Below are 21,489 nucleotides of genomic sequence, written 5' to 3'. Positions count from 1 at the left end.
TTAAGCAGGGCCATCAAACCTCACCCTGACAAGCCCCACCTCCCCTGCATCTGTACCACCCCGATGAGCCCCCCCCAGACACCCTCCCCACTGAGCCCCAACCACCTACACCTGGACCCCCACCCAAATGAACCCCACCTCTCCTGCACCCAGCCCCGCCCCCCTGCTGAGCTCCAACCACTTTCACTTGGTCCCCCCTGCCGACTCCCATTGCCCGTGCACTGGCACCTCCCTGTGCATCCAGATCCCCCACTGAGATGCCTGCACCCAGACTGCCCCACATGGAACCCTCTTACCCCCATCTGGATCCCCCCACACTAAGTCCCTCTGCACTTGGATCCTGCTGTCGGGCTGAGCCTCCCTGCTCACGTCTGGTGTGCCTGGCGCAAAAGGGGCAGGGCCCCAGGGTGTTTCTGGGGCAGGCCTGGCCCTTGTGCTGTGTCAGGGTCAGGTTCAGCCTCACTGCCAAGTCCCTGTCCCAGGTGGGCGGGGGAGGCTGCAGGGTAATCTCCCACCTCAGTGGCCTGTGCTCCCCACTGCCATGGTGGAGCTTCCACATTTATTTATTGTAAAAAAAAAGTGCAGAATTTAAAAATATTATGCACAGAATTTGATGCAGAATTCCCGTCGGAATATGGGGTGCTGTACAGCTGTGATGGTGGGACTGTGAAGGGGGTGCTGGAGAGTAGGGGATCTGTGGGTGAGGGAGCTGGGCAGAGTGTGCAAGGTGCTGAGCAGTTGTGGTGGGAGGTCAGCGGGAGGGGTTTCTGGGCAGAGGGTGCTGGGCATAGCGGGTCTGGGGGCATTGGGCATAGGGATCTTTGGGGGAGGTCTCTGCTTGAGGGGGTGCTGGGCATAAGGGCAGGGCACTGGGCAGGGGGGCAGGGCTGGGTGGGCCAGTGTGCATCTAGCAGTTGTGGGTTTGTAAACAGTGCCCTTGTGCTGGGCTGAGTGGGGCCACTCCCACTATGCTGCGCCTCATTGCCCCCAACTGGCCCCTCACTCTGTGGACCGCCCCCCATCACATGCCCTATTTCCCCAATGGGGGCCCACAAATATGTTTGGTGCCGAGCCCACAAAAAGTTAATCCGGCCCTGTGATACAGACTGAAATCACCATAGCTTTGCAGTTCCTTTTCTACTTTCGCTTTCTATCTTGGTGACGGCATTGAGAGAGACACATTTCACTTCAGCGTCCAACAAAAAATAAACGCCATATTGGCAGAAATACGGAAGGAAAGACCAGGATTCAGCTCTTTGTCTCTGTAATTTCTTACCAAGAATTAATTTTGCAGTCTCATCACTGAAAGAGTCACTGACAATGTAAACTAATGAGAGGAGAATGGATGAGGATTTTAGAAAACCTGGGAACACGAGAGAGAGCTCAAAACTGTTCCAAAGCTTATTTCCAGGATGTGTCAGGTAAGTGAGCTTCTGTCACTTGAATACCATCTCCCTTGCTCTTTGATATCTCCTAGTAGACATTTATTCCCTGTGTGAATTATTACCTGCAAAATGATCCAGTAATCCCAGGATAAATGTGTCTTACTCTGAATATAAAGTTTGCTTTTGAACTATATATTCAAAATGATATATGAGCTATTTTTCCCTCTCCTTTCATTGTAATGTAACTCCAGACTATTCTGGTTATTTGGTTTAAGAATTTATTTCTTTGCTCCTATACTTTATTCAAGAAAACTGGACCTGATCCTGCTCTCAATGCATTCAAAGGGAGATTTGCTATGAATTAACTTATTGTATATTTCTGTTTTGTAAAGTAAGTTACAAACCCTTGCAAATCCGAATTTATGGGAAGTGTCTTTGTGTTCCCTGTTACTGAATAACTTTGTTTATGGGACTGAATCATTTTGCCTTGGATATTTTGAAAGAAAAGAAATGGGTAAAAAAAAACACCCAAGAATCTTTCTCTCTCTCTCTCTCTCTCTCATACACACACACACACACACTTTCTCATTTCTTAAAACTTTTTTTTCTCCATTGATGGAATTACTACCAACTTTTACACTGGTCTGACTTTTTTTTAATGTGGATTTTGTAGAGATTGGACAAAATCAGAGTTGTAAAGGAAACACATTTTCAACTGTAATTGAATGGCTGTTCTCACTCCATAACATGAAAGAGTTCACTTAACAATGCATTTGTCCCTTTTTTATTTAATGTGTCCTCTTTAATTTTGACTTTAGTGATTTAATGTTACTCAGTGTTATGCTCACTATGATGAGTTTTTTTCTCCTCCTTCCTGTTGTCTAGATCAAGTTACAGTGAAGATGAAGATTCTCTCATTCTGCCACAGCTCCAGAGCCAGCTCCCCTCTCCCTGGTTTTATTGTTTTCTTCCTTATTTGTTATGTTCACAGGATGGAATCAGGTAGGAATCCGCCCTGTGTCTGCTGTTTCTTAGAGGATTTATTTAGGCCCCTGAAGTGTCTTAACAACATGCTCCACTCAAAGTCAATATAACTATTCACAGTGTGTAAACTTAACCACACAGCAAGATCAGCACCTTCATTATTCATTTTTTCCCCTGATTGTGTTGCTGCTGGGTTATTTTATTTGCTTCTGGGGTAGTGCCCAGGTCTGTTTCTTCACACACGTACTTTTTTTAAATTGGGCCTGTTAGCTAATACATATATGTTAGGTGCAGTATACACCATATTATTAGGCATTATGTGCACGGTAGTCTTATAATATACATTACAGAGAAAGAGAGAGAGAGAGTGTTGGGAAGTTAACTGAATGTATTATGCTTTTCCCACAATTCTCTTCACCAATATCTAATATCCCACAACACTTTAAAATCTGAAGTTAGTATTCACAATAGAAAATAGGAAGCCTAGCAAAGCCATGAAAGGTGTGTCCTCGCACTGGTTGGGATGTACCTCTACACCCACCTGGTTTGGAACTTGGTATCCAAAACAGGGTTAAGGAAGGTACAGAACAAGAAGTTAAGAAACTGGTGGGCTGGATCTTAGGTGATGTTTAAAGTGCTTTCTCACTTGTAAACAGCCACGGTATAAGTATAAGTTGGTTTAGGGTGTATTTTCCAAGCACACCTTGTGTGTAAGGTGAGCACACTGCAAGATAAGAATTGCTTTACAGGAGGCGGGTACAGATGTCTCCTTTTTGTAGTTTACTGTTTTGTCTTTAGGCAATAATTTTCGCTAAGTTTGGTTATTTGGTCTCTTGAGCATGTGAAGTATTGAACCATAATAGTCCAAAAATTGGCTCTAGCAATATGGCTATGTCTCAGGAACAACACCAAATGTGGCCCAACAACCCTACCCTTATTCCTGGTGAGGCCCAGCAAATTTCATGGCAATGTCGGTAAGCGTGTCAATTTGAGAGCACTTACAAAAACAGGCTGTTGAATAGTAAGTTTGTCTCAACTATACACTGAGCACGTCCATTCCCAGTTCTCTGCCTCAGTTTCTCTGATGTGTGACTGTGACATGGACTGAATACAGCTGTCTTCAGCTTCCCACCCCGTGTCAGCACTGCATGCCTGTACCAATTCTCACCTCCCCACTGTGTCCAGTGCTCTGTGCCTGGGCCATGCACCAAACTTGCCTGTTATCAGCTCCACGCCCCATCTCAGTGCTGTGTGCCTGTGACATACACTGAGGCTGAGTGTTCTTCTAACAGAGCCCCAGTCCCGCTGCCCATGAGCGCTGCTCTCTCTCAAACATTCAGGCTGAAATGTTCCATGTCAAGTGTCTGCCTCTGCCTGAACTTTTTGGAAAGTTTGTCTGAAATGGAACCTGTTGGATGTGTCCTTCATATCAAATTCCCACTTTCCTCTGAGCTGCTTTTTGTTGTTATTGTCCTGGTGCATTTTCCAGCACAGTTCACAGTGATTGGACCCCATGACCCTGTCACTGCCATCCTGGGTCAGGAAGCTGTGTTACCCTGTCACCTGTCCCCCAGGATGAGCGCTGCAAACATGGAGGTGAGATGGTTCCGATCTGAGTATTTATCCATTGTGCACCTGTATCGTGGGAAGGATCAGTATGATGGGCAGATGCCACAGTATCAGGGAAGGACAGAGCTTTTGAAAGCCGGACTCACAGATGGGAATGTTTCCTTGAGGATTCTCAATATCAGACGCTCTGATGAAGGACAATACCACTGCTTTGTTCAAGACGATACTTTTTATGAAGAAACCGTATTGGAACTGCGGGTAGCAGGTCAGAGGCTTGTGACAGTTTTAACTTTGTGCAGTTTGCTGGGTTTGTTCTTTCCTATTATAACAACTGTAACTCCCTGCTTGTGAAATATTTTACAATAACCCAGTGTATCTAACTTTCAGCAAACAGCCACTTTCATACTAGAGAAAATATGCTGGAAACTTTCCCAACATGTTACTAAAAACATTTCAGGATGCCCAAGGCACTTTCTTCCCCAATCTTAATTGACCCTAAAGCGGTCTTTAGTTAAGAGGGAAAGGACTTCTGGACACATATGGCCTTCCAATTGCTCTGCAGTCATTTCTAGGATGTGGGCTAAGGTGCGAATGCCAGACTTTTATGGCATTCTCATCGGTTCACTGTTGGTTGTTGCTTCGGGGTGTAGTTCAAATCAAATGCAGTGTTTTTATTTGCTGAGACTGTATAATGGTGATGGTTGTGGTGGGTGTGATGGGTTCTCCCCGGGGTGCCACTTGGAACTGGGGTACAGCAGAGCCCTCTGTCTCACCAATCTGGGTTCCCTCTTGCACTGTGATGTTGTGACAAGCTGCAAAGCCCTCCACACTTGCACTCACACCAGCATCCACAGGCAGGGACCACACCCAGCTGTATTCATGAATGCATCTGTCCAGGCACTCATGAACCAACAATAGCGAGGCTTCAGCCAAAGCCCGCCCCCCCCCCCCCCCCCAGCTGCCCAACCTAGGACCCTGGAGCTGTACCGTCCTGCCCTGGTCAAAAGCCTGACCAGTAAAGATTATTACAATTACCCAATTCGCCCCTCCCTCGATGTGGAGAGGAATATGCACAAAACGTTTGTTAACTGAGCTGAGATTTTTCCCCAACACTTCACTCAAACCACACTGTTTTAGGTAAAAAATATAAAATAGATTTATTAATGACAGAAAGATAGAGATTTTAAGTGAATATAAGTGATAGCAAACAGACCAAAGCAGATTACTTAGCATAATCTAAGCCTAATATACTACACAGGATTTGAATCAAACAGTGTCTCACCCTGTTAGATAATATGAGCAGTTTATAGATGTTTCACACACAGGCAGGTTTCCTTCTTTCCCACCTGGGACCAGCACTTCCCCAGTTCAAAGTCTGTGCTCTTCCAGAGGTACATCCAGATGTTGGGTTGTGGGGAAAGTGAGGCCTGTTGGTGATGTCATTTCCCCCTTTTATAGTTTCTTCCATATGGTGGGAACCCCTTTGTTCCAAGCCCGCTTCCCAGCCCAGTTTGTGGAAAAATACAGGTACCAAAACGGAGTTCAGTATCATGTGATCTAGTCACATGCCCCTGCATGCTTGATGAGTCATGGCAGCCATTATTCGTAGGCTGTCTGAAGTGTCCCCTGGTGAGGACAAGACTTTTCCATAGCCCATTGTTTTTGCTGATTGGCCATTAGCGTTGTCTAGCTTCTTCACTGTTGTACCTGAAAGACTAGTTGTGGGTGTTACCCGGGACAAGCACATTTGAAATATAGATACATAGTCAATAGTCATAACTCCAGATACAAAAAGGATACATGCATATGTAACTTTAGCGCCCTCATGGCCAAGATGGAGTCTGCTCTGCAGGCAGCTCTGGCCAAGAGATGGCGCGCGCAGGAATGCAGCAGGAGAAATCCCTTCCACCCCAGGGGCACCTGTTCCACCCCCCCCAGAGTGAACACACCCACCCACAGGAAAAGTACCATGGATATAACAAGGGAAATATTTATTTACAGAGGGATGAGAAGAGAAAAACAACAAGGGGAAATATAGGGGGAGCAGTAAAACAGGGCTGCATCCAAGCCAAGGCCCCACGGGCCCAGTGGTAGCACAGTCTGGAAGGGCAGACACTGAGCAATGTGTCTGTCTGCACACAGAGTTCAGGAGTCCTGAGCAAAGTTCCAGTCCGGTGGTGAGTCTTGGGTGCTCCTGGTCGTCTTTGGCGCCAGTGAACTTTCCCCCAACAAACCCCTCCGGTGCCCTCTTCTGCCGCTCTCTGCAAAGCCACCCAGAGCGACCACCTCCCCACTTAACTAGCTACAGCCTCCCTCCTTGTTCCCAATGCAGAGTCCCAAGCCCCAGTACTCACAGCCCCATGCAGCTCTGGGCAGCAGTGATAGTGGGTCCAGCTCTGGCCTGTCCTTCTCGGGTGATTCCTCCCTGGCACAGTGCTCCTCCTGGCTCCTGTCCTGGGCTGTCCCCGATCGGCCCTGTCCTTCCCAGGCTTCAGGCAGGTTCTCTGCTGCTTCATTTTTCCAGCGCCTGCAGGCTGCCTCCCCCTCTCCTTGGAGCTCCAGCGCTGCCCCCTGGAGTTTCCCTCCTTTTTGCTTACTCTCCCCCTCCCCCTTAGGAAAAAGATTTAAAGGGGCCATGCTCTCTAAACCCCAAAGGGGTTACACATACAAATAGGATAATCATACTCAGCAAATCATAACATTTCCATTGACACCTTACATGACACATCTTGTATACGGTGCAACATAATTATATCATAATCATACCACGATAATATTACTATGGTGAAAATGGAGTGTATAATGTCACAGTGGGGAGGGAAAATTATGTATTTACCACTCTTAGATGAGACTGAGCATTTCTCCCCTGCTGCTTTGACACTGTAACCATGAAGCCAGCTAGACTTTTTAAAAAATAAATATATCTATCCAATGCACTAATGATCAGATTTTCAAAAGTTCAGGAATCTACGTTGTCATATCTGCAAAGGTGCTCAGCACTCAGTTGCTCCTGTGTTGAGACAACAACATCTCCCACTGACTCAATGACACTATTTTAAATATTTGTTTACATTTTTTGTGTCCATGAGTATTGGGATTTCAGACATTCCAGTATTCATTTATTCCTTCTACTGACTATCTCCATGAATAAGTGCTTTCTAGTGTGAGTAAGGGATTCACAAACTGTCCCTCATTGCTTATGCTTTATAAATTAATTCATGGAATTGACACCTTTATGCATTTTCCCTTTAGATCTGGGCTCTGCTCCTCTCATCTCTGTTGAGGGTCATCAGGATGGAGGGATCCGGATGGTTTGTCGATCAGCTGGTTGGTACCCAGAGCCTGAGGTGCTGTGGAAAGATCTCAGTGGACGACATTTACCATCACTCTCTGAAACAAAATCCCGAGGGAATAATGGCCTGTTTGAAACAGAAACTGCGATCATTGTAACAGAACATGCAAACCAAAACTTGTCCTGTTGCATCAGGAACACCTTTCTCAATCAAGAAAAGGAATCAGCAGTTTATATAGCAGGTCAGTTACCATCCAAATCCCACACTGAACTCACCACCACCAGAAACAAAACAAAACATAGGAAAACAAAGAACTGAAACGTCTGTGGTGGATATTTCACAATCCACATACAAACACAGAAGATGGGAGGCTGGTATCTTTACAGGGTCACAGCTTAGGCAATTTGATTCCCTTCATTGTGAGTATTCAGTCTATCCAAGTTTTGGGTTTCATGTTGTGACGGGTTGGATCACAGAAACCCCCTTGGGAGCTGCCACCCGATGGGCCAAGACTACTTCTATTCCTGTTTTCCCTGCCAGCTCAGGACTCCAGCACCCTGTCTTGCTGAGCCAGACACTCCCGTCTGCTCCAACACAGACCCAGGGTCTGAATCACTTGTCCCAGAGCTGCAGGTTTACCCGAAAACAGCTCACAAAAGTGTGCTTGTCTTTAGCACTCAGATGCTCAACTCCCAATGAGGTCTAAACCCAGATAAATCCATTTTACCCTGTATAACGCTTATACAGGGTAAACTCATAAATTGTTCGCCCTCTATAACACTGATAGAGAGATATGCACAGTTGTTTGCTCCCCCAGGTATTAATACATACTCTGAGTTAACTAATAAGTAAAGTGATTTTATTAAATACAGAAAGTAGGATTTAAGTGGTTCCAAATAGTAACAGACAGAACAAAGTAAGTCACCAAGCAAAATAAAATAAAATGCACAAATCTAAGTCTATTTAAACTGAATACAGATAATCTCACCCTCAGAGATGCTTCAGTAAGTTGTTTTCTCAGACTGGACACCTTCCAGGCCTGGGCACAATTCTTTCCCCTGGTACAGCTCTTGTTCCAGCTCAGGTGGTAGTTAGGGGATTCTTCATGATGGCTCCTCTTACTTCTCTGTTCTCTTCCGCCTCTTTATATATCTTTTGCATAAGGCGGGAACCCTTTGTCCCTCTGGGTTTCCCCCTCCCCCACCGGAAAAGCACTAGGTTAAAGTTGGATTCCAGTTCAGGTGACATGATCACATGTCACTGCAAGACTTCATTGCCCACTTGCCAGCACACACATACAGGAAGACTCACAGGTAAAACACAGCCATCTGCAGACAATGGTCCTGGTTAATGGGAGTCATCAAGATTCCAAACCACCATTAATGGCCCACACTTTCCATAATTACAATAGGCCCTCAGAGTTACATTTTATATTTCTAGTTTTAGATACAAGAGTGGTACATTTATACAAATAGGATGATCACACTCAGTAGATTATAAGCTTTGTAATGATACTTTACAAGAGACCTTTTGCATGAAGCATATTCCAGTTACATTATATTTACTTATGTTTTTATAAAACTATTCCAGTTACATTATATTCACTTATTATCATGTTTTTATAAAATCATATAGACTGCACAACGTCACACATGTAAATTTAATGTTAAGTCTGACTTTCCGAATATTCTAGCATGCACACACGTACAGACACAAACTTCCAACCTTTTGATAAGAAACTTTCACGCAATCCACTGACACAGTATGTTCCTGCAACCTTAACTCCACCTTAATGATGTTTTTGAATATGGTAAATTCTGTACTGTGGCTTCTTTGTGGTCTTCTCGATCCCCCAACTTATTGTTCATTACTTGTGTGAAATGTCACCTGAGTCATGTGTTGTTCTTTCTACTGACTTTCAGTGGGACTTGTGCTCCTTAAGTCACTTTGGTCTGGATCCACAAAGGGACTCATTTTACCCTTGTCTACACACAAAAGTTGCACTGATTAACTATTTAGTTAATTGATGACACTTGCTTGGGTGAACACTCATATCAGTTTCAGGGGGCCCTGTATAGATTTAGCTCCAGTCAATTCCTTACCAACTTCAGCTAAATGGAGGTAGGGCACTATTAAGCCAATTTATGATTTAAGGTTTTGTGCATCAATTTATTCATATTGGTGCAACCCTCATATGTTGTCAACTCTTGAACCAATTTAAGAATGGCCACATAAGAGGGTTGCTCCAGTTTCACTGTATCAGAGCACAAACCCTGTGCAGAGAAAGCTTTAGGTACATTTCCAAAATTCCATCCTGGGTGGATGTCTGAAACACTGTGAAAACAAGAACAGTAAATTAAGAATAATTAGTTTGATACAGAATTGTCTGGAGAAATTGTGATTATGATTCCTTCAAATATTTGGAGGGTAATAGTGGATTTTTCAAAAATATTCGAATTGATCTGACAATTTCTGAATGTTGCTGAACACTAAGGATTAAATTCTTTGCTGGTGTTACTCTATTGAAATCAGTGTGGTTTTATAAGCAGAGAATTTGCCCCTGAATTCTATGGCTCTCTGAATAGCAATGCCTCAAATCAGGCCTGTTTTTTCCAGGATAAATCAGTGTTAAATCTGTGTTGATTGGAGCCATTTTTAAAATCAGTTTCTGGTATTTTATGAAGTGTAGACATGGCCATTCTTTCACTCTTATCTCAGAGGAATCCTGCTGGGTACTATTTATGTATTTGTATGGAATAAAAGCATCTGATTTTCGTCACCACTTCCAAACAAAGGCAAGCTCTTGGTGTGGTTTTTTTCAGATCCATTTTTCCCAAGGGTGAATTCCTGGATGGTGGCTCTCAGTGTGATTCTGGTGGTTTTGTTTGGTTTCATTGGACTCACTGTTTATCTCTTTAAAATAAAAGGTAAATATCAGAGGGAGAAATATACTGTATATAAAGGTTTTATTCTAATAAATAAATAAGAGGAATTTTGGAATTTAATATTAAAAGAACATGAGACCTGCTGATCTTGTCCTAAATAAAGAAGAATTCATGTGAATTTATTGATAGAGGGTGGGGGCAGAGATGTGTGTGTGTGCCGGGCAGTTTTCAGTGCAGACCTGCCCTCAGTCTCAGAGTCTTTCAGAAGAATCTATAGATGTCTGGCTTGTCAATGAAGGTGTGATGAAGTGGGAATTTTCTGCACCATTTTTATTAATTCTATGTATGCCTCAGTTTCCTCTATATGTTCCTCTTTTTGTTTGTTTTCTTGCTTTTTATTACTATTCTTTTTTTGGAGGGGTTAGTGTAATTCTGTAAAATGTGGGGAAGTGCTAAACTGGAGAGATTTCACACAAAAAGTTAATTTGAAAAACTGATGAGCAATTGAGTCATGGAGTCACAGAGTTTAAGATCAGAAGGTACTACTGGATCCTCTCATCTGACGTCCTGAGGAGGAGGAGGTTGATTTCTCTCAGCCTTCACTGTCATATAGATGATAAGGAGAAATAAAACATAAGAAAAGGGAAATGCCTAACAAAATATATATTTATTTCTCTTTAATTTTTAGACAAACGAGATAACGAAATAAGTAAGTGTCATTATCCTTCCTCTGAAAAGAAACATTTTGTACCATTCTGGAGTCTCATGTGGCAGTTTGTTTAATTGTGGTAGAGTTTTATTTATTTATTTATTTAACTTTTAAAACTGTTGCAGTAGGAAACCTTTTTTCATTTGTTTGCTAGCATGCTTTTTTCATATTTTTATCATCTTTTGGGAGGGTGTATAGGGGTTTGTTTTGTTATGTAACTTTACAAAATGTGGGAAATGACTAAACTGGATGAATTTCCCACCAAAAGCTAATTTGAAAAACTGATAAGCAATAGTCATCGAGTCACAGAGTTTAAGACCAGAAGGGATGACCAGATCCTCTAGTCCCATGGTCCCCAAACAGTGAGGCGGGCCCCCTAGGGGTATGTGGAGGAATGTTTGGGGGGGGGGTGCAGGGCCTTGGACAGCCTCTACTCGGAGAAAGGAGGGAGCGCAATCCAGCCCCACTCTGCTCCCTCCCCAGCTCCGGTCCTGGAAGCAGCTCCACTCCACCCCCTGCTCCACCCCCAGCCCAGCTCTGCCCTCATTCCCTCTCCACTCTCAGGGTATGTCTACACTACGAAATTAGGTCGAATTTATAGAAGCTGGTTTTATAGATATCGGTTTTATACAGTCGATTGTGTGTGTCCCCACATAAAATGCTCTAAGTGCATGAAGCCGGCGGACCGCGTCCACAGTACCGAGGCTAGCGTCGACTTCCGGAGCGTTGCACTGTGGGTAGCTATCCCACAGTTCCCGCAGTCTCCGCCGCCCATTGGAATTCTGGGTTGAGATCCCAATGCCTGATGATGCAAAACAGTGTCGCGGGGGGATCTGGGTACATGCCATCAGGCCCCTCCCCCTCCGTCAGAGCAACGGCAGACGATCGATTCGCGTCTTTTTACCTGGGTTACCTGTGCAGACAACATACCACGGCAAGCATGGAGCCCGCTCAGCTCACCTCAGCTCACCGCTCTGGGTGCCGGCAGACGTAGTACTGCATTGCTACACAGCAGCAGCTAATTGCATTTGGCAGTAGACGGTGCAGTATGACTGGTAGCCTTCATCGGCTATCTGGGTGCTGGCAGATGTGGGGCTGCATTGCTACACAGTAGCAGCCCCTTGCCTTTTGGCAGTAGATGGTGTATTAAGATTGATATCTGTCATCGTCGTATTCCAGTTCAATCAGAGGCACCTGGGCAGACATGCTTTGTCTCCTGGAGACTCAGTCCTGCCGGCAGTCCGATTGAACCGTCTTGACGATGATGGCTAGCAGTCGTAGTACAGTATCTTCTGCCAAGCACCCAGAAGATGCCGAGGGCTATCAGTCATGCTGCACCGTCTGCTGCCAGCTTAAGATGTAAAAAATAGATGTATTCATTTGCTTCCCCCTCCCTCCGTGAAATCAACGGCCCGCTAAACCCAGGGTTTTGAGTTCAATCTTTGGGGGGGCCATTCTGTGTGACAGTTGTTTGTGTTTCTCCCTGATGCACAGCCACCTTTGTTGATTTTAATTCCCTGTACTTGTATGCCATGTCGTCAGTCGCCCCTCCCTCCCTCCATCAGTTTCGTGCCTTTTTTCAGACCAGACGCCATAGCACTGGGATCATGGAGCCCGCTCAGATCACTGCGGCAATTATGAGCACTATGAACACCACGCGCATTGTCCTGGAGTATATGCAGAGCCAGGACATGCCAAAGAAAAACCAGGACCAGCCGATGAGGCGATTGCAGCGTGGCGACGAGAGTGATGAGGAAATTGACATGGACACAGCCCTCACACAAGGTATGGGCCCCAGCAATGTGCAAATCATGGTGTTACTGAGGCAGGTTCATGCCGTGGAATGCCGATTCTGGGCCCGGGAAACAAGCACAGACTGGTGGGACCACATCGTGTTGCAGGTCTGGGACGATTCCCAGTGGCTGCGAAACTTTCGCATGCGTAAGGGCACTTTCATGGAACTTTGTGACTTGCTTTCCCCTGCCCTGAAGCACCAGAATACCAGGATGAGAGCAGCCCTCACAGTTGAGAAGCGAGTTGTGATAGCCCTGTGGAAGCTTGCAACGCCAGACAGCTACCGGTCAGTCGGGAATCAATTTGGTGTGGGCAAATGTACTGTGGGGGCTGCAGTGATCCAAGTTGCCAGGGCAATCAAAGACGTGGTGATACCAAGGGTAGTGACTCTGGGAAACGTGCAGGCCATAGTGGATGGCTTTGCTGCAATGGGATTCCCAAAGCGTGGTGGGGCAATAGATGGAATCCATATCCCTATCTTGGCACCGGAGCACCAAGCCACCGAGTACATAAACCGTATGGCTGTGCTGGGTACTTTTCCATGGTGCTGCAAGCCCTGGTGGATCACAAGGGACGTTTCACCAACATCAACGTGGGATGGCCAGGAAAGGTACATGATGCTCGCGTCTTCAGGCACTCTGGTCTGTTTCAAAAGCTGGAGGAAGAGACTTTCTTCCCGGACCAGAAAATAACTGTTGGGGATGTTGAAATGCCTATCGTGATCCTTGGGGACCCAGCCTACCCCTTAATGCCATGGCTCATGAAGCCATACACAGGCAGCCTGGACAGTAGTCAGGACCTTTTCAACTATAGGCTGAGCAAGTGCCGAATGGTGGTGGAATGTGAATTTGGACGTTTAAAAGCGCGCTGGCGCAGCTTACTGACTCGCTCAGACCTCAGCGAAAAGAATATCCCCATTGTTATTGCTGCTTGCTGTGCGCTCCACAATATCTGTGAGAGTAAGAGGGAGACATTTATGCCGGGGTGGGAGGTTGAGGCAAATCGCCTGGCCGCTGATTACGCGCAGCCAGACACCAGGGCGGTTAGAAGAGTACAGCAGGGCATGGTGCGCATCAGAGAAGCTTTGAAAACGAGTTTTCTGACTGGCCAGGCTACGGTGTGAAACTTCTGTTTGTTTCTCCTTGATGAACCCTCCGCCCCCCCCCACCCAGTTCACTCTACTTCCCTGTAAACCAACCACCCCACCCTTCCCTCCCCCCTTCAAGCACCGCTTGCAGAGGCAATAAAGTCATTGTTACTTCAAATTCATGCATTCTTTATTAATTCATCACACAACTAGGGGGATAATTGCCAAGGTAGCCCGAGAGGGGTGGGGGAGGAGGGAAGGAAAAGGACACACTGAAGTTTAAAACTTTAAACCATTAACGCTTATTGAAGGCCAGCCTTCCGATGCGCGGGCAATCATCTGGGGTGGAGTGACTGGGTGGCCGGAGGCCCCCCCACCGTGTTCTTGGGCGTCTGGGTGAGGAGGCAATGGGACTTGGGGAGGAGGGCTGTTGGTTACACAGGGGCTGTAGCGGCGGTCTCTGCTCCTGCTGCCTTTCCTGCAGCACAGCCATACGCTGGAGCATATCAGTTTGATGCTCCAGCAGCCAGAGCATCGACTCTTGCCTTCTGTCTGCAAGCTGATGCCACCTATCATCTTCAGCCCGCAACTTGCTCTGTTCATCCCGCGATTCAGCCCGCCACCTCTCCTCTTGTTCATATTGTGCTTTTCTGTAGTCTGACATTGACTGCCTCCACGCATTCTGCTGTGCTCTTTCAGCGTGGGAGGACATCTGGAGCTCCGTGAACGTATCATCCCGAGTCTGCCATTTTCTCCTTCTAATCTTTGCTAGCCTCTGCGAAGGAGAAAGATTTGCAGCTGGTGGAGGACAAGGGAGAGGTGGTTAAAAAAGACACATTTTAGAGAACAATGGGTACACTCTTTCACATTAAATTTTGCTGTTCACATTACACAGCACATGTGCTTTCGTTACAAGGTCGCATTTTTCCTCTTATATTGAGGGCCTGCCGGTTTGGTGTGAGAGATCACTCAAGCGGTGCCAGGCAACAGAATTCGGCTTGCAGGCAGCCATGGTAAGCCACAGTCTTTTGGCTTTTTTAACCCTCATAACATGTGGGAATGGTTTCAAACAGTAGCGCCCTCATTTCCCATACCAAGGACCCGTTGGGTTGGCCATTTAAAATGGGTTTGCAATGTAAAAGGAGGGGCTGGGGTTTCGGGGTTAACATGCAGCACAAACCCAACTACCCCCCCCACACACACACACACATACCCAATTCTCTGGGATGATCACTTCACCCCTCCCCCCCACCGCGTGGCTAACAGCGGGGAACATTTCTGTTCAGCCGAGCAGGAACGGGCACCTCTGAATGCCCCCTTAATAAAATCACCCCATTTCAACCAGGTGACCGTGAATGATATCACTCTCCTGAGGATAACAAAGAGAGATAAGGAATGGATGTTGTCTGCATGCCAGCAAACACCGGGACCATATGCTGCCATGCTTTGTTATGCAACGATTCCAGACTACATGCTACTGGCCTGGCGTGGTAAAGTGTCCTACCATGGCGGACAGGATAAGGCAGCCCTCCCCAGAAACCTTTTGCAAAGGCTTTGGGAGTACATGAAGGAGAGCTTTCTGGAGATGTCCCTGGAGGATTTCCGCTCCATCCCCATACACGTTAACAGACTTTTCCAGTAGCTGTACTGGCCGCGATTGCCAGGGCAAATTAATCATTAATCATTAAACACGCTTGCTTTTAAACCATGTGTGATATTTACAAAGGTAGACTCACCAGAGGTCCCTTGTGTGCCCTCAGGGTCTGGGAGCATGCCTTGGGTGAGTTCGGGGGTTACTGGTTCCAGGTCCAGGGTGATAAACATATCCTGGCTGTTGGGGAAACCGGTTTCTCTGCTTCCTTGCTGTGAGCTATCTTCATTGTCTTCATCATCATCATCATCTTCCGCGTACCCCGAACCCGCTTCCCTGTTGCGTGTTTCTCCAGTGAGGGAGTCAAAGCGCACGGTTGGGGTAGTGGTGGCTGCACCCCCTAGAATGGCATGCAGCTCCGCGTAGAAGCGGCATGTTTGCGGCTGTGCCCCAGACCTTCCGTTTGCCTCTCTGGCTTTGTGGAAGGCTTGCCTTAGCTCCTTAATTTTCACGCGGCACTGCTGTGCGTCCCTGTTATGGCCTCTGTCCTTCATGGCCTTTGAGACCTTTTCTAATATTTTGCCATTTCGTTTACTGCTACGGAGTTCAGCTAGCACTGATTCGTCTCCCCATATGGCGAGCAGATCCCGTACCTCCCGTTCTGTCCATGCTGGAGCTCTTTTGCGATCCTGGGACTCCATCATGGTTACCTTGCTGATGAGCTCTGCGTGGTCACCTGTGCTCTCCATGCTGGGCAAACAGGAAATGAAATTCAAACGTTCGCGGGGCTTTTCCTGTCTACCTGGTCAGTGCATCTGAGTTGAGAGTGCTGTCCAGAGCGGTCACAATGAAGCACTGTGGGATAGCTCCCGGAGGCCAATAACATCTAATTCCGTCCACACTACCCCAAATCCAACCCGCAAAGGCCGATTTTAGCGCTAATCCCCTCGTCGGAGGTGGAGTAAAGAAACCGGTTTAAAGGGCCCTTTAAGTCGAAAGAAAGGGCTTCGTCGTGTGGACGTGTCCAGGCTTAATTCGATTTAACCCTGCTAAAGTCGACCTAAACTCGTAGTATAGACCAGGATCAGACCAGCTCTGCCTCTAGCCCCAGCTCCTCCCCCATCCCCAATTCTGCCTCCCGCTCCACTTTCAGCCCAAGCTCCTCTGCTGAGCCAACTGTGCAGTAATGGGGGGAGGAGGGGTCACACATGGATTCCATTACTGGTAATGGGGGGAGGGGGCAACAGGAAAAGTTTTGGCACCACTGGTCTAGTCTGACCTCCTTAATAGGCAACTGAATAAAAATAATCTCTATGTTTTATCTGTTGTAGCGATGATAAACAGAAATAAAATATAAGAAAAAGGAAACTCCAGACAAACAATATGTGTATTTGTGTTTAATTTTTAGGCAAGTTACATACAGAAATTGGTAAGTGGCATTATCCTTCCTCTGACAGGAAGTATTTTGTACCTAATGGGATCCTCATGTGGGAGCTGGTTTAATTGTTGTGGAGTTGTTCGCTTTTAAATTTAACTTTTACAATTTTGTTGCAATATGAAACCTCTTTTTGTTTGTTTTTCTTGCTTTTTATTATTATTCTTTTTTGGAAGGGTTAGTGTAATTCTGTAAAATGTGGGGAAGTGCTAAACTGGATAGATTTCACACCAAAAGCTAATTTGAAAAACTGATAAGCAATAGAGTCATGAAGTCAGAGAGTTTAAGATCAGAAGGTACCACTGGATCCTCTTGTCTGACGTCTTGAAGAGGAGGTGGATTTCTCTCAGCCTTCACTGTCATATAGATGATAAAGAGAAATAAAAGAAAAGGGAAATGTCTAACAAAATATATATTTATTTCTCTTTAATTTTTAGGCAAACGAGATAACGAAATAAGTAAGTCTTATTATCCTTTCTCGGAAAAAAAACTTTTTGTACCATTTTGGAGTCTCATGTGGGAGTTTGTTTAATTGTTGTGGAGTTGTTTGCTTTTAAATTTAATTTTTAAAATTGTTGCAATAGGAAACCTTTTTTGTTTGTTTGCTTTTTATTATTATTATAATTCTTTTGGGAGGTGTGGGGATTTGTTTTGTAATGTAACTTTATAAAATGTGGGGAAAGGTTAAACTGGATGAATTTCACACCAAAAGCTAATTTGAAATATTGATAAGCAATACAGTAGTAAAGTTGCTAATGGCCAAGAAAATATGGCCCGGGAGGAATTGTGGGAAGGCACTGGAGGACTATCAGCTCCTAAGATGGTTAACCTCCCTGCACATTGCAAAATGGGCATGTAACCAACCTGAATTAAAGTGGTACCTGGGCTACAGCCTATACTCAAAGTCTTGCCAGCCAGCCTGGGTGTAAAGAACCACCAAACCTGAGTCAGAGTTTTTGTGCTTGTTCAATAAACAGGTTGGGGCAACAGCCAGGTAAGATCCTGGGCTAACTCTGCAGTGAAGATCCACCCTGGGAGAGATACACACATTGAACCCAGTGGAGGTTCTGATGAACTTATAACTTTCTTTTTCCCTCAGTGTATTAGTTTGTACAATATCGAATCATGCAATACTAGTTCAGATCAGCTCTCATCTCTAATCATGTGGTTGCTTTTAGGGTGGAGAAGATCTGTGGCACCTATAGAAGAAGGTAATTAAAGATCATATTTTATCAATGTCCAAACATCAGTTCTCATGAGGCAAAATGTGCCTCTTTTTCCTTGAATGTGGGAGTGGATGTGACAGTTCAGGGCAGATCTCCCCAGCACCCTGCATTTCACGTCGCATCACAAGGTGAGACAGGGTTTGTGCCTATGTCCTACCACAGCATACTGAATCTACAGCATATTGCATCTACTCTTCCTGCCCCTTCACCGCCCGCATGTGCACTGCGCCCTGCAGAGATCTGTGAAAGCAGCTGCCACTCATTGTACAGATTCAGTGGGACATGCACCTCCACAGCCACTTCTCCAGGGGGAGTTTGTTTTATCTCCCTGCACTGATGGCCGATCTCCAATTTCTCTCTGTTTCTTTCTTCATCTTTTCCCCTCTGAAGAAGGCCAGGAGCTCTGCAATGACCCCACGCTGATGGGATGAGCAGGGACTGTGTCTGTGTGCGACCCTTGCTTCAGTCTCCAGCAGAGGAACAGAGCCTTGATCACAGACAGGGGCTCTTCTGGCTCCATTATGCACATCTGGGGAGCTCCTTTGATCAGAGCTGTGAGCTTGTCTCTTTTCTCCTGTCTCCATCCACCATGATCTCAGCATTCTCCCGTCTCTGGTAAACAGGACATCACTTTAGCCTCCCCATCACTAGCATGACCCTCTCCCTCTTTCCACCAGCCACCTATTCTACACCCCCCCCCCGCCCCAGTGGTGTATTAGCCACTGGACCAATGGGGCCTGTGTCCAGGGGCCCTGGCCAATTGGGGGGCCCATGAAAAATGGGTGCCTCTGCACCCCGACCTGCTCTGCCTGCCCGGCGCTCCTGCCAGAGAGTGGGGTCAGGGCTCAGGGACTTGACGGGCTTGCCCCGCTTCACCCACCCAGCACTCCAGCCGGGGTATGGGGCCGGGGCGCGGGGGCTTGCCCTACTCTCCAGCTGTAGTGCCATGCAGGTGGGCAGAGCGGGGCAAGCCCCTGTGCCCCGACCCCATTTCCCTAGCAGAAGCGCGAGGGGGTGGGGGGACTGCAGGCAGAAGGTGTGGGGAGGGGTCCCCACTTGCTGTGGCCCTGGGCTGCACAAAACCCTAATTCGCCCCTGCTCCCCACCACACTTGTAGCTTCTGCCTCATTCCACCATGAACCCCCTTCCCTTGTGTTAACCCCTTGCTCCCTGCCTCATGCTAATGTACTTTTGTGCTGTGACTGCTGCTGAGAAGTGAATGTTCAATCTTGGTACCGTGTGGCCTGTTGCTGTCCGAGCCAGGGCCGGCTTTAGCAAGAGTGGGGCCCGATTCCTGGGGGCAGGGAAGCCCCAACCCCAGGAATTGGGCCGCACTCCAGCCAGGGTTGCGGGGCCACGGGGCATGCCGCGCTCTGGCCGGAGCTCCGGCCGGGGCCGCGGGGCTTGCCGCGCTCCGGCCAGAGCTCTGGCCAGGGCGTGGGGCCATCTTATGCGCGGGGCCCGATTCCTGGGAATTGGGCAAATCGGCCTAAAGCTGGCCCTGGACCGAGCTGTGACATTTCAGAGCAGGCCGGGTGCAGTGGGGAGGCCCCATAGCAAAATCCAGCACAGGGGCAGCTGGGTCACAGTGAGATTTAGGATAGGGAGGGGGAAGAGAGCTGAATTGTACCATCTGCTGGGGCTCCCAGAGTTTCTAGTCCCCCTCCCTGGGGAGAAGTGGGGGCAGGAGGGGAAAGATTCTGAGTCTCAGGCCTGGCCTAACTGTTCCTTTAACTGACCCATCACTGCCAGGGGAATGACTCCCCTCAGCACTGTGCTGAGATCTGAGCTGATGGGTACATCCTGGAGGAAGAAGATTCCCTGAGTCACTCTCCAGCTGGGGCAGATTCTGTCATTGATGCCATCAAACCCTTCCCCAGGGCTGAGCTCTGCCCCTAATGCTCTGATTCTCTCTCTCCCCAGCGAACGTGACTCTGGATCCAGACACGGCTTATCCAGAGCTTGTCTTGTCCGAGGATCGGAAAAGTGTGAGATGGGGAGACACACGACAGCATCTGCCCGACAACCCTGAGAGATTTGACACTGAGCCCTGTGTGCTGGGCTGTGAGGGATTCACCTCGGGGAGGCATTGCTGGGAGGTGGAGGTGGGGGATGGGGGATACTGGGCAGTGGGGGTGGCCAGAGAGTCTGTGAGGAGGAAGGGATGGATCAGTCGTAGCCCTGAGGAGGGGATCTGGGCTGTGGAGTGGGGGGGTCAGTTCCAGGCTCTCACCTCCCCTGTGACCTCCCTGCCCCAGCGCCGGGCCCCCAGCAGGATCCGGGTTTGCCTGGACTGTGACCGGGGGCAGGTGACATTTATCGATGCTGGTGACGAGGCCCCGATCTTCACTTTCCCGCCAGGCTCCATCCCTGGGGAGAGAATCCAACCCTGGCTCCGGGTGGGGCCAGGATCCCGGCTCAGACTGTGTCCCTGAGACATGGGGACCATGAAATTAGCATGTCTGGCCTCACACACCCCAGTCTTTATGACTCTGGAGGACTCCCATCTACCCAGCCCCTGGCTCCTCATCTCTGTGACCCCGGGAAGATCCTTCCCATCCCTGCAGCCCCAGGGATGGGAAGGGGAGGGGGAAGAACCCCTGTAGCTTCAGGAGGGGTAGAGGGGCCCTGAGGGGCAGATGTTGGGCTGGGCAGGGGGCAGAACTAACAGCCGGGCTGGGGACAGGCAGATGTGGGGGTGGCAGGGACACAGAATGAATCAATCCGCGTTTGGGGGGTTGGGGAGAAGCTGGAAGCTCAGCAGCAGCAGGGAGCGTTTTATACAGATCAGTGGGATTAGAGCTCACTGGGGTCTCCCAGCCAGAGCTCCTGCCACAGGGGCCCAAGTCACCTTCACCTGTAACTAGGGGAGAGCTGGTAACACTGTAATTGTCACACACATGGGGGATGGGCAGGGAGAGTTCAAAAATCAGAAGATAAAGCAGGATGCGTTATATATTATTTTGAGCCCTCATGTTTTGGGGGGTCAAGTTCATGATTTTTGGTTCTGACTCATAATTTTTAAGTTCTGGGATTGGCAACACTGTTGAGAGTCACAGGTTGGGGGAGGGCAGGCTGGGCTGAACCAGAGGGAACAGAGAAAACACAAGGAAAAGATAAAGTAAAACAAAATAAACAGAGTCCTGGAGAAAGGGTGAAAATTAAATATACAAGGAAAACACTCTGAAGAGGAGAACAGCCAGAGGCAACGAGAGGGGAAGGGATAAACTCCGGGGAAAGAATGAAGAACATGAGGGGGAATGATCTGTGACAGGGATCAGAGGAGAGTGGAAGACACAGAGAAATAAACAGGGATGGAAATGAGTGCTAGAAAAATGGTGAGTAAAAATGAACAGTATGACAGAGAAGGGAGAAGAAAAGGGACAGAGATTTATAAAACGTCACTGAAGGTGCGACTGTCACTCATTTATTTCATTTGTTACTTCCTTGACTTTGTTGCCATTTTAGTTTCATTACAAATAACTGTTCCCAAAACCTGTGGGTCTGTTTTCCATTGTTGGGGTATTAAAG

The 21,489-nt window shown here is 47.4% G+C and overlaps 1 protein-coding gene across 1 annotated transcript; it reads left to right on the top strand.

The window, feature by feature from the left end:
• Nucleotides 1-1,190: 1,190 nt before the first annotated feature.
• On the top strand, nt 1,191-20,393 carry LOC135887966 (butyrophilin subfamily 1 member A1-like). Its single transcript, XM_065415770.1, has 10 exons — nt 1,191-1,421; nt 2,271-2,387; nt 3,859-4,203; nt 7,191-7,472; nt 10,054-10,194; nt 10,805-10,825; nt 16,706-16,726; nt 17,170-17,190; nt 17,911-17,943; nt 19,882-20,393. The coding sequence occupies exons 1-10, from the start codon at nt 1,331-1,333 to the stop codon at nt 20,391-20,393; spliced, it is 1,584 nt and encodes a 527-aa protein (XP_065271842.1). The 5' UTR covers nt 1,191-1,330.
• Nucleotides 20,394-21,489: the final 1,096 nt, after the last annotated feature.

The sequence above is a fragment of the Emys orbicularis genome, chromosome 13 (assembly GCF_028017835.1).
Source record: "Emys orbicularis isolate rEmyOrb1 chromosome 13, rEmyOrb1.hap1, whole genome shotgun sequence".
NCBI lineage: Eukaryota > Metazoa > Chordata > Testudines > Emydidae > Emys > Emys orbicularis.
The sequence above is the reverse complement of the archived record's forward strand: the minus strand, read 5'-3'. Positions and strand labels throughout refer to the sequence as shown.

What these genes read in the sequence shown, in the direction of transcription:
- LOC135887966 (XM_065415770.1), top strand. Translation starts at nt 1,331, where the DNA reads ATGAGAGGAGAATGGATGAGGATTTTAGAAAACCTGGGAACACGAGAG. An exon ending in TGTTCACAGGATGGAATCAG is followed by an intron (nt 2,388 to 3,858) that starts GTAGGAATCCGC and finishes TGCATTTTCCAG; the next exon opens with CACAGTTCACAGTGATTGGA. An exon ending in ATCAGCAGTTTATATAGCAG is followed by an intron (nt 7,473 to 10,053) that starts GTCAGTTACCAT and finishes GGTTTTTTTCAG; the next exon opens with ATCCATTTTTCCCAAGGGTG.